Genomic DNA, 14,717 nt, shown 5'->3' with positions numbered 1-14,717 from the left:
GGAATATCTCTATACAAAAAAATCATCCTTTCACTTCTACCATTTGTCTTCTCCCACATTACCTATTTTAACAAAATATATTTCCACCGGACCCTGCTTTATACGGGATATACAAGATACGTTTGGTTTGATTTGGATACATTTCAACCAATTTGACTACTATAATCTTCATTTTGCAGGCAGAGGGATTTACATTCTGTATGAAGATGTCAGGTCTTGTCCTTATGAAGATGTACAAGTGCTTTGGTCAATACTGGTGGAATCGAATGCACCTGCTTTGCCACCTATCAATTAAAGCTTCTTACAGTTGCAGAAACACACAAACATAACAGAGAGTCTACCACTGATTTTCAGAAATCAGCATGTACATAAGTTATATCAATATCATGTTTTTCGGGTTTTTTCTTCTTTCTACCCTATTTTTGCATAAGCTATCCAGCGAGCAGATTGCCTAGCTTGTAATTGTGATATAATTTACTGAAGTGACTTGTTCCAATACCAAGTTTCAGCATGTACATAGACGACTTCTATATAATGTTTCGTGATTGCATCATACATGATTCTGTTTGCAGACTGTCAAAAGTTCAATCAACTACTTAATGACATAACCACCAAAGCAAAAACTTTATGAAGAAACTCAATGAAATCAGATTTACTATAACTCTGCGTTCGCCCTTTGGTGCTAACACAATTTAACGACCAAGTTCTTTATAATTTCATAAGAAAAGAATAGATTGCACATAGTGAGCAAGAGGCTGATAGTACCACACATTTGAGAATCCAGTGCAAGATATCCGGATTAATGCTAATCAAAGATTGGACTAGTCACATAAAAGTTCCATCCTGCATGCAGAAAAGGGAGTATTGTCAATGCAAAATTGCCAATTTTCTACAAATGTCTGGCACAACACAAGTTTACCTTCACTGAGATTTAGATTTATTTGTATCTGACGCGTTGTAACAGTATATTAACATTAAAATATCTAAATAACTCACTGAACCAAATAAAACTTATATTTTAATTTTTTGTTTTGTCAAAACAGGGGTGCACCTTCTTATATAACTAGGTGCAGTATTATTTTTCTCCCTGAAATGAGGAGAGGTGAAAGGTAGGGATCAAACACTCACTTTTAACCATTCAAATGAACCAAAACTAAATTTTACCTTTCACATTTGAGCCCATTTATCCTCCTGTTTAGCTTACATTCAGGCTTTTTTGTCACTTCTTTCCTTACCTGCATCATTTAGCAAAAAAATATTTTTCATGAAATTGAAATTAATGTCCCCAGATTTCTATCAGAATGGTGGAGTTTGTGTCACAGTCTACACACAAATTAGTCATTTTCAAGAACCGGTAATTTTAACGGAGTTTTTTTGAATCTGTAGTTGAGGGGGATGCAGGGAGGTGAGAAGGAGAATGAAAGGATGAGTGGTGTAAGAAGGAGAGAGTTTGGACGTGCATGCATGCTGAACACAGAAGTAGGAGCTGTTTTAGCTGCTATTCGTCGAAAAACAGATTTACATCCTCATTATTTCTCCCAGGAAGATAGTTACTATGATTCCTCCATTCTTCAATCATTGAAATCATTGAGATCACTCATTTTTAGTCCTCAACAAGAATGGAATACTATTGATCCATCTATTTATTTGTCTCCGTTTCTTGATGTTCTTGAAAGCGACGACGTTCCAGCAACTGCAACAGCTGTGGCTCTTTCTGCCATCCTAAAGATTTTTAGAAATAATCTTTTTGATGAGAGAACTCCTGGGGCCAAACACGCGATGGCTGGGGCCGTGACAGCTATCACAAGCTGCAGGCTTGAGAAAACTGACAGTGTTTCTGAAGATTCAGTTATGATGAGAATCTTGTATGTTTTGACAGAACTTGTTAGGCATCCTGCTTCCGTGTTGTTAAGTGATCATTCAATTTGCACCATTGTGAATACATGTTTTCAGGTTGTGCAACAGTCTGCAAATCGAGGTGCTCTGCTCCAACGCACTGCAATGTACACAATGCATGAACTTGTTCAGATCATATTCGCAAGATTGCCTGATATTGATGTTAAAGATGAGGAAATTTCAGATTCAGATGATGAAGATACTGTTGATCCGAGATATGGGATACGCTCCGCAGTTGATATCTTTCATTTCTTGTGTTCATTGCTTAATGTGGTTCAAGTTTATCATGGTGAGTATGACCCCGCCCAAGGTGCACTGCCTCGTCAATCTTTTGATGAAGATGTACAACTTTTTGCGCTAGTTTTGATCAATTCCGTTATTGAGTTAAGCGGTGACAGTATCATGAATCACCCAAAACTACTGAGGATGGTCCAAGATGATCTTTTCCACCATTTGATTTACTATGGAACACGATCTACCCCGCTAATCTTGTCAATGATTTCAAGTATTGTACTCAATATCTATCACTTCCTTCGCAGGTAAGAGATATATTGTTTACTGAATTGAATGTAATACAGTTCTGCTTGAAAGCTTCCTTTTGTGCTCTGCAGGTCAGTTCGTCTTCAACTAGAAGCGTTCTTCTCATTTGTGTTGTTGAGAGCAGCAAGTATCGGAAATGCAGTCCAAGTGCAAGAAGTAGCCATTGAAGGAATCATAAACTTTTGCAGGCAACCTACTTTTATCATTGAAGCCTATGTCAACTACGACACTCACCCCACGTTTCGTAATGTTTTCCAAGAATTGGGGAAGTTGCTGTGTATGCATGCCTTTCCAGCTAATGGCCCTTTAACAAGTTTACAGATTCAGGCTTTTGAAGGCTTGATTATCATTCTTCAGAACATTGCTGACAGTGTGGATAAGGAAGACAATTCAAGTCCTTTAGGAGAATACCCCATTGAAGTTTCAGAGTATAGGCCTTTCTGGGAAGAGATAAGTACAGATTCTAATAGCTCAGAGAGCTGGGTCGATTTTGTGAGAATAAGAAAGGCACAGAAGAGAAAGATAACGATAGCAAGTAACCATTATAATCGCGATGACAAGAAAGGTTTGGACTATTTGAAAGTTTCACAGTTGGTTTCGGATCCTCCTGTTGCTAAGGCATTTGCTATGTTCTTTAGGTTCACTCCTGGGCTAGATAAGACCATGATTGGAGAATATCTCGGTGACCCTGAAGAGTTTCACCTTCAAGTTCTGAAAGAATTTACAGAAACTTTTGAGTTCGCTGGAATGGCTCTTGACAGTGCTCTTAGGACTTATTTGGAGTCATTCCGATTGCCAGGAGAGTCGCAAAAGATCCACAGGATAATCGAGGCATTCTCTAATCAGTATTATGATCAACAAACTTCAGATACGTTCCAGAATGGATCGGCTGTTCTAGTGCTTTCCTACTCCCTCATTATGCTCAACACAGATCAACATAACCCTCAAGTAAAGAAAAAGATGACAGAAGATGAGTTTATAAGAAACAATAGATCAATCAATGATGGAAAAGATCTTCCAAGAGAGTACTTATCTGGGCTTTTCCATTCCATTGCAACAAAAGAAATCACAGTGTTCGGACAAAATGGTATGACAATCGAAATGAGTCCAAACATTTGGATCCAACTTATAAACCGGTCCAAAAAGATGCAATCCTTCACAGTGTGCAATACAGATCGTACTCTAGGAAGAGATATGTTTGCTGTTATAGCCGGCCCTTCAGTTGCAACACTATCAGCAATATTCGAACATTCTGAAGAAGAAGAAATGCTACATGAATGTACTGAAGGCCTGTTTTCGATAGCCAGAATTGCTCAGTATGGACTTGAAGATACTCTTGATGAACTCCTGGCTTCATTATGCAAATTTACTACCCTTTTAAATCCATATGCATCTGCTGATGAAACCTTATATGGCTTCACCAATGACATGAAACCTAGAATGGCAACCCTGGCAGTTTTCGCTATAGCCAACAGTTTCAAGGAATCTATCAGAGGGGGCTGGAGGAACATCGTTGATTGTCTTTTAAAACTGAAAAGACTTAAACTACTTCCCTCAAATGTTGTTGATCCTGATAATGTCATCGAGTCTTCTGATTCTGCAGCAGATGAAGATTTAGAATCACCTGATGCTAGGCAACGACAATGTACTGGCTTGATAGGCAGGTTCTCACATTTTCTTTCCATGGAAAGCGTTGAAGAATCATTGAACCTCGGCCTAAGTGAATTTGAACAGAATCAGAAAGTCATCCAACAATGTCGAATTGGATGCATCTTTAACAATAGTTCAAATTTATCCAATGAAGCATTGCAGGATCTTGGACGCTCCCTCATATTTGCTGCTGCGGGAAAAGGCCAAAAGTTTAGTACACCTGTGGAGGAAGAAGAAACTGTTGCATTCTGTTGGGATTTACTCCTCACTATGACACTGGCAAATGTTAACAGGTTTTCGACATTCTGGCCTAATTATCATGATTATCTTCTCACGGTTGCTCAGTTTCCGATGTTCTCTCCAATTCCATTCGTAGAGAAGGGAATCATAGCACTTGTCAAGGTTAGTAACAGGATCCTAGCAACGTACAGACCAGAGAAAGTCTCTGAAGAGCTCATCTTTACATCAATCAACTTGATGTGGAAACTGGAAAAAGAAATCCTCGATACATGTTTCGAGTTTCTTACAATACAAATGAGCAAAATTCTTACCAAGAGTCCCGCAAATATACAAACACAACTAGGCTGGAAATCGGTGCTTCATTTGTTATCAATCACAGGACGCCACCAAGAAACCTATGAGAAGGCAGTCGAGACCTTGATTTTTTTGATGTCAGATGGTACTCACATTTACCGGACTAACTATATTTACTGCATCGATTGTGCTTTTGGTTTTGTCGCCCTCAGAAACAGTCCAGTTGAGACGAACAAGAAGATCATGGATTTAATGGCAGAATCAGTTAAAAATCTAGTTGAATGGTACAGAAGTGGATATTCAGATCCAGGAAGTAACACTAGCAATTCATCATCAGCAGACGATAACTCTAAAGCTTTAGCTTCTTCAAACTTCACTGTGAACTTGTTTGTGAGGCTTGGGGAAGCTCTTAGAAAGACCAGCTTAGCAAGAAGAGAAGGGATACGAAATCATGCAATCACTTCTTTGCAGAGAAGCTTTACATTAGCTGAGGGACTATATTTCTCCCCATCTAATATCATAAGTAGTTTAAATCTTGTGCTTTTTGCAATGGTTGATGACTTACATGAAAAGATGCTGGAGTACTCAAGAAGGGAAAATGCAGAGAAGGAAACACGAAGCATGGAAGGCACATTGAAGCTCTCGATGGTGCTCTTGACAAACGTTTACCTGCAGTTCTTAAAGCCAATATCAGAGAGCCCTGGATTTAAGACATTCTGGTTAGGAATCTTGAGAAGAATGGATACATGTATGAAAGCCGACTTGGGAGTCTATGGTGTGCCAGATTTGCAAGAAATGGTACCAGATTTATTGAGAAAGATTATAATAGCAATGAAGGACAAGAATTTATTAGTGCCTACAGAAGGTGATGATCTGTGGGAGATTACCTATATTCAAATACAGTGGATTGCTCCATCCGTAAAAGATGAATTGTTCCCTGATGTGTAACATGACATAGGGTTAATCAAGAGACTAGATAGTAGCAGTAGAATAGATAGTTTTTTGCAAATGACACAGACTCACATTTTTGCCAGCTGACTAGTTCATACAAAATTGTATGTGAATCATTGTATATAGGAAATATATTGAAGGCCATGACAGGGTTTGTTTCTCAGTTGAACTAAATTCTCAGTTTCGTATTCTGTCATGTATTCAAGTTCTTCAGGCCAATATTGTCACTTGATTTCTCTCCTTTAGTTATGACAGTTTTAAGACGAACAAAGTTAATAGCTAAGTCGTTCATTCCCAAAGGAGTTATCAAATACCTCTAAGAGTAACAAGACTGAGTTTATCACCAGAACAAGTAAGAAAAAATAACAGCTGAAGAGGACATAGATACAACTATAAAATTAAAATTTCAATAAGCATCAAGTCCAAGTCAAGTCAGTCCTTCTGAATTATGAAGTTGATAATATTATTCACAAATAAAACATTTATTTTACAATTAATAGGTCTTCTAATCGTTCACTAGAAAAAAGGGAACCTTTCTTGATGGATGATCACGATACTTCCCAGAAATTAAAAAGATAAAACATATTACATCGAAAAAGTTCACAAGTTATAAATGATTTACTGGTTTGACTGATAGTACCACACACTTGAGATCCAATGCAAGATATCCCGAATTAATGCTGATCAAAGATTGGATTAGTCACATTACAAGTGTCCATCCTGCATGCGGAGAAGGGAGTATTGAGAACGTGAAACAAATCTGGAATCACCCTATCACAGTGTTTGAGCATATTTCATTTGTTCGGGAAACAAATGACGTAAAGGGAGGCACACGAGTACCACCAAGGAGCTAAGAAAAAATTAAATTTAAGCATAAATGCCAATTTTCTGCAAATGTCTGGCATAACACGAGTTTATCTTCACTGAGATAAAGATTTATTTGTATCTGATGTGTTGTAACAGTATCGTGAGGTAGCTAAAGAAGACCTGTGACATACATTATGATCGTATGAATATAATCAATTCTACTGTTGATTGTTAAGGCAATTTCATTCTTACCATGGTCGATTCAACAACAGGAAGCCACTCTTGGAAGTATTCTTGGCACACTGTCTCTGAGTTAGTTAAAGAACTAAGAGGTGTAACAGTTATCTGAAACAGAAAAAATGTAGCATGTTAGATGTCATTCTTCGGTCTTGTTATTTCATCCAGTAAAGCATGCTACGCACATATCCTTCTTTAAGGAAGCCATAGTCTTCTGAATCTTTTTCTGTTGCTCGTGCTCGTCCTTCTCCCTAAAGAACAAAAGTTAGACGCTTTATCAGATCTAATGTTAATAAATAGGAAAAGATTCTAACCTGGACAACTAATTGTCATGTAGTAAAAAACCGTAATTTAATAATGCAAACTCCACTGCCAAAATATTTGTACTTCTTATGTTTATATGATTCCATCTGAGTATATATGTACATCTCTACAAAATATCTCCCTAACCATGTAGATAATAATTTAATCTTCCTCATGGTGGAAGGGACGATAACTTGAACAATTTTCCCAGCATATTGTTTCCTGACCAAAGATAATTCGAATACACACACAACAGTAGTTACAGAAAAGCATAACCTTTCATCTCTGCCCACGATAACAAGGAACCAGAACAGGGATAACTAAGAATTTACATCACTTGTATGTTTACTTTTCACTCCATGCACTCATGATTTTGAACTTGATATTTTCTTGATATTAGTGACACGATTTCAATTTTATAGCCAAGTTTGTGACGGTCACAATTACATTTGCAACACAAGAAACTCAAGAGACTTCAAATAATATAGTGAATAACACAAGATCACGATAGAAACAAAACATATACAGAGATTAAAAAAAAAATCTGTGGCTTGATTCTAGTGTTATATGATTAATCTCAAATCTTGCAAATGAAGGAACTGTTTACTGTTACTCTAGAGCTAAGATAATGTAATAATACTTTTGGTACCAAAATAAGGACAAAGTATCTTACTATCACTCGTTTGAAAACGAGCATCTCTTGTGATGCCGTGGTAACATCCATATTAGCAAGCGATTCTGTCTCCATATTCATCGTTGGTAATGTTTTTTCTCTTTGTGCATCAGCGTTAACTTGCTTCCACTCCATACTAACAATGGTCTTGGTGTGCCTGGCAAGCTTATATCCCTATCATAGAATATAACAGCCACAGGTCATGATAAGCCTGTCCTTGCTATATGTTAACACAACTAAATTAAGGACAAGTCTCGTGCAATTAGTAACTGAAGATAACTACACAGTCCATTTACAATTGATATAAACTAACAAAATGCACTTATGCCTTAAGTTGTGGGCTTGGAATATTATCATGTGAGCACAAATAGATTGGCAAAAAAACGTTTATTGAGTTCCGCAAAATTATGGTATTCATCAGTCACCTTAGATTTTGGATTTGACAGCAAGTCTTTACATTTAGCAAGGATGAAACTTTTTATTGTTGTGCATTCAAAAAATTAAACTACTAGAGGTTCAGCTAATAACTTGGTTGATTCCAAATTTTTAGCTGGATAGCAGATTGACATGCCTTATTATCACGACTCTTGCAATCTCATGTGTATTCCTTACCAATTTAAAATAATAAAAAGACTTAGCTAGTCACCCAGTCTCACCTTATGATTTAGAATATTAGCAGGCACATTTATATTCAAAAAACAGTTCAGAAAATAATCCGTCTTTCTGATTTCAACCAGAATTGCGCTTAGTATGGGTAAGCAAGCCTCAGCAGCTAGTGTGAAGTCATTAACACTGCTTGTACCCCTAAACCTGTAGTCAATGACAAATACTGATTACTATCGAACAACCAACATGCTATACCGAGATGAGAGCAACGTAAAGATAAGTTGATGAGATGATATTTTTTTTACACTAAATGGTTTACATACCAGTGATACGATATGGACACAGAGGGTACACCTTGTAGAAAGGCTTGGCGAGCACCTGCTACTGTCCCAGAGTACCAACTGTCAGTCGAAGAAACTATATAACTTGAGTGTGAGAGCATAGACAATTCCTAAATGCCTTATAAACAACACAAACACATTCTTCAGCAACAGTTTCGCATTTAAAAGTCTTCATAAACTGCTGGTTTAAATCCGGGCCTAGCCAAACAAAACAAGCCCTACTGGGCAAGAGTATTTCTGATCTGACATAACAAGGTACACCTGCCCTATGAGAAGTCCCGATCTTGCCACCTCATACAAAGGTGTAATTGCATCTGCCTGATTTTTAAAATGTTTAGGCCTCATCTAAAAAAGGTAAAGCACAAAGTTCCCCCTGGACATCTTTACCTATAGAGCTCCATTGTTTAACCTTTATTTATTCAGACACTGAACTGGATTGTGGATTCCATCTCACGAGTTGTCCAGGTCTTTTGGTGGTTTCTTTATGACCTCAAGGGTGATGAAATCCAGCAGCAAGGACACATCAAAACTTACATAGATACATATGACTGGAAACCCGATAGCTAGTATTAATTGTACATACATATGGCTAGATGACTAGTAATACAAGGAAAAATCCGATGTGAGTAACAAGACTCCTTGTTCACTATAATAGGCCGATATCAGTGACATAACTTCTTCCCCGCAATATAGTAATAATAAGAGTAATTTTTCTGTTAAAAACAGGCACTTGAATATTAAATAACAACTTGTAAAATTGTTAAAGATGTCGAAGACTATAAGGCTGAAGAGAGAAAAGAACTATACTAACATGCGATGGCCACAGTTGTTGCCCTTATTTATGCCACTGATAACCTGCACCAAAGAATAGACGTGCGTAATTTTTGTTGCCATACAAATAGACAAGATTATTGAAACCAAAGAGTCCAGGATAGAAGTTTCGTATATTCACAGGTTGACCGGTGGACAAATAACTGACTCGTGGGAGACTTTCGTTAGTTTGGTGTACAAAAGGCTAAATTAAACTCCCCGGGCTATGGATGCACCCAAATGTTGGAGAAAAAATGGCCCTGAGTTACTTTTATTTGTTCAAAGAAATTTTGTTATAGGGAATACTGCCCTAATATGAATACACTATAGAGTGAAGTGTAAATAACTACCAGATCAGGCGCGGAAGGAAACAGAGCTTTGGACAGTCCTAAAGCTGTACAATCAGCTGGGGTTCCTGCAAAGTGTATCAATTATGTCCAAGTGAGATGCAAAATCAATTGATATGGCGTGCACATGTAAACAATACCTTGTCATGCCTCCCTAACAATGAGATGGTAACAGTTTCCATGGTTTTCGGCACACTTACTGAATGAGCCAATTATAATTTATCATACTCACTAGCAGAGTTATATTCCCAAAATTTTATTATTTCCAGAGCTGTATTTTTGTTCTATGTGCATTAAATTTAATGTACACTTCATATATAATTCCATTTCTAATATTTATACTTATGTAGACATACATTGCAAAATGAAAATAGTAGAAGTATTTAACATTTGACAGCAGAATTGTAATTTTAAACTTAAATTAACTGTATGTGTTGAAGGGGAAAAACATTCGTAAAATATTTGTTATGTGAAAAGAGCAAACCAGATACTCTAAATGCTTTTGCTCCACTAATTGCCACCTCCTTGGCTTGGAGACCGTATTTCCATGTAATACAGTGGCTAACAGCTGATTTTTCGCTGAAAATAAACCAGGTCAAGGCATTAAAGAGGGCAACTGGTGCAAATCGTCAATATTCATGTACTGCTAGATGATAAAACAAAATGAGAAATACATTTTCTTTTTATCATCTGCACTAGAAATTCAGTATTAAAATTCCCTTTCCAGTTGCCATTGCGATTCAAATTAACATATCATCATAAAAAAATATTGAAATCTCTACAATATATTAGTTAAACTTTGTGGCAATTTGGTTGTGAATATAAATTGACTTCTGCTCTTCAGTAGGTAACATCTTACTAGTGGTACCATTAGGCATACAGGTGCAAACAGTAACTTCCTATAATACCATAAATTTTTCCAGACAGACGAAAATCCAAGGATTATTAGATGATTTTGCCCTCGTGAATTTTAAATAAGTTAAAATATAATGATATATAAATGTGCCTTCAGTGATAGGCACACAATATGTGCTTCTCTCTGCCAGTGCAAGTGCGTCCTTGAACACCCAGATCTCTAAAGTTAAGCTTAAGAGTACATTCCGAGAATGTAATACAGGTAAGTCAAGAACCTAAAGAATACTTTAAAGTGTCTGTGAAGCAAACCTGCAGGTCCTTATCAACGTAAAAACTAACCAAAAATGATGGTGATATATTTATATGTCATGAATAATGTGGACAAGAATCTAGACGAATTTGGATTGGAGTCTCATTATTTAGTAACTTGAACTAAGGAAGTCATGTCTTAAGTCCCTACACTATAGTATCTGCAGACAATTTATCCATTTAATAACCTCACATATATCATCTGACTTTACCAATTTCAACAATTGAAAAACCATTTTTCTATTGTCTAACAGATGAAAATTCTTCTTCTATTCCAAATTCATATTAGTCCTACATATTTGTAGCTTCAACCAATTTATCGAAAAATCAAATTGTTCAGCGAAACATTCGTTTTTCATTACATTTAACTCCCAATTCAACAAGTCAACTAAAAGTCCTCGACATCAGGAAAATTAGCCAGGTCAACGGATATTTCAATTCTATACAATCACCAAAACTATAGAGTGACGGAGTAGTCAAAACTCACTTAAATTTGTACTAATATGCATCCAATTAAAATTTTCTAATACAATCAAAATTAAAATTAACATACTCGAGTGCAAATTGAAAATTAGTAATGTGTAGTGATCCAATAACAAGATCAATTTAAATAGAGAGAGGGAGGGAGGAAGAGAGAGAGAGAGACCGAGAGAGAGAGAGGGAGAGAGGGAGAGAGAGAGAGAGTGAGAGAGAGAGAGGGTGAGAAAGAGAGGGAGAGGGAGAGAGAGAGAGAGAGAGAGAGAGAGAGAGAGAGCATACGAATCAGGAGCGCAAACAAAAATTCGATAAAGATTAGTAGAGACAAGGACACGAACTAAAGCTTGTAATCCAGGAGCATCGATGCCGTCGTCATTCGTCACCATGATCGTCGTCCGATTGTCGCTGCTGCTACTCTCCATTTCCAGCGATAATTTCAAAGTTGCCTATAATATAATAACCACTAATGATAATGTATATGTACCTGAACAAGAACAATTATTTTAAAAAAATGCTCGTATTTTTTTGTGAGTGCGCGATCACGTATAAATAACATGTTCACAAACAACTCGCGAAGATTTACGATAAAATATGAGTGAAATGTTTGTGGAGGCTCCAACTGCCAACCTGGAAATTGAAGGAGAAATTGGTAGTTAAACTAAAAGCTTACCTAACTTAACTAACGAACATGATTCGTGTTATGCGCCTTGCTGTAAGATATTAAGATGGGCCGGCTTAAATTTATTACCAAACAAATAGTTTGAATGTTACTTTTTTGATTTGGGTCAGTTGTGTAAAATACTTGGGCTGGACCACGGACAGCACAAGTAAGTTGGGCTGGACCACGGACAGCACAAGTAAGTTGGGCTGGACCACGGACAGCACAAGTAAGTTGGGCTGGACCAGTGGACCCTGGACAGCAATTTACTTGAAGCAAATTATATTATTTACTAAAGATATCTTTAAATTTCTTTTACCATAAACGCCTATTTGTCATTGAGAACCGATTGTTAGCAGCATATATGTAAAATGATGGATCCGTACAGCAATTACCATACCATATATGGTATATGTATCGTTCAAATTTTTCGCGATACAATATAATGTAACAATCGTTCGTTCCGGAACAATTTCAATAGAAGATTAGTTTTCGCTGTACGGTATATCGAAACAATCGTTTGCTCCTAATCAAACTCGGAGAAAGATGACATTGTATGGAACATGCTTTTGCTTTTGAAATCTAGAGTATTAAATATTGAAATGTGGTCCATTTTCGATGTGTATTTTATGAAAGTGATACGGTTATTGATTTTGGAGAGAATTCAAATAAGATAATTATTACTTAATGTGAACAAGATCTCTCTAAGGCTAGTGGCTTGAACCATGCTGGGTTTGTATGACAGCATGCTTGCTCCGAGAGATCAAAGTGATACAGTTCCAGAACACGTGATTTGGTTCTAAAATATCCTAGTCATCGCACCAAATACTCCGAATCGTTACAAACGTGAATAAAGTATTCGATGCACATCTGAATCATGAAATTTCAACACTCTTGACGAAATTTCAACCCTTTTAACGAAATTTCTTAAATATCCCAGTCATCACACCATATACTCCGAATCATTACAAACCGTGAAGTATTGGATGCACGTTCGAATCGTTACAAACTGTGAATATTTGGTACACGTTTGAATCATGAAATGTCAACCCTTTTCATTAAATTGTGAACAAATTTTTAGCACAAATATACATCATAAATTTACTCTCATTTTCATAATCGGGCTGAAATTTCATGATTCGAACATCAAACGGTCCTCTTGAAGATCATCACGTAGAACTAGAGTTCCGACTTTTGTTACATTTTATCGAAAGTAGCAAGGAAAATAAGAAAAACAATGAGCTACTTGCGCTATCGTTGGATATTAAAATACGCTATACCATCTTGCGTTTGTTTTTAGGCACAAAGTTGTGAATTCTATCCTACCGTCTACAGCCCTCGACAAAGCTCCATTCACAGGCTCTGTTTCCTGTGTGCTTAGGACATAAAAGTCTCTATCAACATTTAGGTCCTATTTTTTTATTTTTTTTTAAAATAAATTATTCTTTCTCATTATATACTTATAAGAATATTTCTGGTCTTTCCTGTTGGTTTGTATAAAGATGACGCTGTTTGTCAACCGTTAACTTTTATCTGTAGCGGTCTGAAATAGTTATTTTCGGTAATGATTGAATTAGTTGTTTTAAGTTCTAATTGAATTTAGTTGTTTTGAATAAACTGTTTGAAAAATAAATGTTTTAATTAATTTTGTGTATGATAAACTTGAAAAACATGCTCAAGTAGTTTTTTCAAAATTAGTTTTTAGGGATTAATATCAAAAACCTGACTACTAAGTACTACTAATATTAGATGTTTTATTTGATCAAATCTCTGATTTAATTTTGAGCATTTTCAGTTATACATGAGTTTCGAATAACTATATATCCGTTTCGACTCGATTTATTTGTATCATAGTAAATATTTGATTCGGCTCGATTGAGTTATATAATGGTATACATTTTGTTCGGCTCAGGTCAGTTATCTCGGGATATATATTTGATTCCGTTCGGCTCAATTTTTAAGTTTTTTTTTGTTGTGATAAGAATTGTCATATTGTAACTTTAGAAGTCAAAACAACTAGACAATTTTAATATTTGGATTTGTCTAGTATGTATTTATGGGTACATGCATCATTAGTAATAAGTTCTGGACTAATATTTTGTAGACAACTCTTAGCCATGGACCCATACCGGAAAAATCGTTAATGTTTTACAAGAAGGATGAATTCGTCATAGTGAAAATCCTGGTTTGAATTCAAAATAATAAAACCAAAAAGCATTGCGACTTTGGTCAACATTACATCAATCTATGTTATCTATAGATAATAGATATACAAACAGACTGACAAACATTTGTAGATATATATTTAATTGGATGATCTACATGCTTAATCTTGCATCTCGTGATGAGATAGATATAAAGAAAGTAGAACACACAGGTGAAGAAAAAGATGTCCATGCTTTTTCATGACTTGTTTGTGGGCCCCTGATTTACATAACCAACACAAATCTTACCCTCCTTGACAATTTTTTGATATTATAACGTTCTCGGTTCCGATTCCTAACAATCGATTATTATACGTCGTAATGAAACTTTTATCCGAATATTGAGATTACTAATCCCATTCATCGTTGAAATCAATATTTCAAGATAAAAATCAATTTATAACAATCGATTATTGTAACAGATGATCTATATACGTGACTGTTTTTTATGTGAATATCGAGATCACTGATCATATTCGTTATTAAGATCAACATTTTAGGATAAAATTTTATCAGCTC

At 36.1% G+C, this 14,717-nt stretch overlaps 2 protein-coding genes across 2 annotated transcripts; one reads left to right on the top strand and one right to left on the bottom strand.

The window, feature by feature from the left end:
- The first annotated feature begins 1,211 nt into the window (after positions 1–1,211).
- On the top strand, positions 1,212–5,842 carry LOC141723863 (ARF guanine-nucleotide exchange factor GNL2-like). Its single transcript, XM_074525798.1, has 2 exons — positions 1,212–2,435; positions 2,508–5,842. Exons 1-2 carry the CDS (start codon positions 1,396–1,398, stop codon positions 5,566–5,568), a joined length of 4,101 nt encoding a protein of 1,366 aa, XP_074381899.1. The 5' UTR covers positions 1,212–1,395; the 3' UTR covers positions 5,569–5,842.
- A 150-nt stretch (positions 5,843–5,992) lies between these two features.
- Positions 5,993–11,978, bottom strand: LOC141676958 (uncharacterized). The gene is made up of 10 exons (XM_074482679.1): positions 11,619–11,978; positions 10,180–10,274; positions 9,699–9,763; positions 9,350–9,393; positions 8,521–8,598; positions 8,248–8,401; positions 7,592–7,765; positions 6,801–6,866; positions 6,631–6,723; positions 5,993–6,291 (listed from the first exon to the last, which is right to left on the bottom strand). The coding sequence occupies exons 1-10, from the start codon at positions 11,756–11,758 to the stop codon at positions 6,277–6,279; spliced, it is 924 nt and encodes a 307-aa protein (XP_074338780.1). The 5' UTR covers positions 11,759–11,978; the 3' UTR covers positions 5,993–6,276.
- Between the last annotated feature and the right edge of the window lie 2,739 nt (positions 11,979–14,717).

Source organism: Apium graveolens, chromosome 1 (genome assembly GCF_009905375.1).
Source record: "Apium graveolens cultivar Ventura chromosome 1, ASM990537v1, whole genome shotgun sequence".
Taxonomy (NCBI): domain Eukaryota; kingdom Viridiplantae; phylum Streptophyta; class Magnoliopsida; order Apiales; family Apiaceae; genus Apium; species Apium graveolens.
This window is presented reverse-complemented; position numbering and strand designations above follow the sequence as displayed.

What these genes read in the sequence shown, in the direction of transcription:
- LOC141723863 (XM_074525798.1), top strand. Translation starts at nt 1,396, where the DNA reads ATGCAGGGAGGTGAGAAGGAGAATGAAAGGATGAGTGGTGTAAGAAGG. An exon ending in ATCTATCACTTCCTTCGCAG is followed by an intron (nt 2,436 to 2,507) that starts GTAAGAGATATA and finishes TGTGCTCTGCAG; the next exon opens with GTCAGTTCGTCTTCAACTAG.
- LOC141676958 (XM_074482679.1), bottom strand. Translation starts at nt 11,758, where the DNA reads ATGGAGAGTAGCAGCAGCGACAATCGGACGACGATCATGGTGACGAAT. An exon ending in TTCCTTCCGCGCCTGATCTG is followed by an intron (nt 9,394 to 9,698) that starts GTAGTTATTTAC and finishes TCTTTGGTGCAG; the next exon opens with GTTATCAGTGGCATAAATAA. An exon ending in CTAATATTCTAAATCATAAG is followed by an intron (nt 7,766 to 8,247) that starts GTGAGACTGGGT and finishes ATTCTATGATAG; the next exon opens with GGATATAAGCTTGCCAGGCA.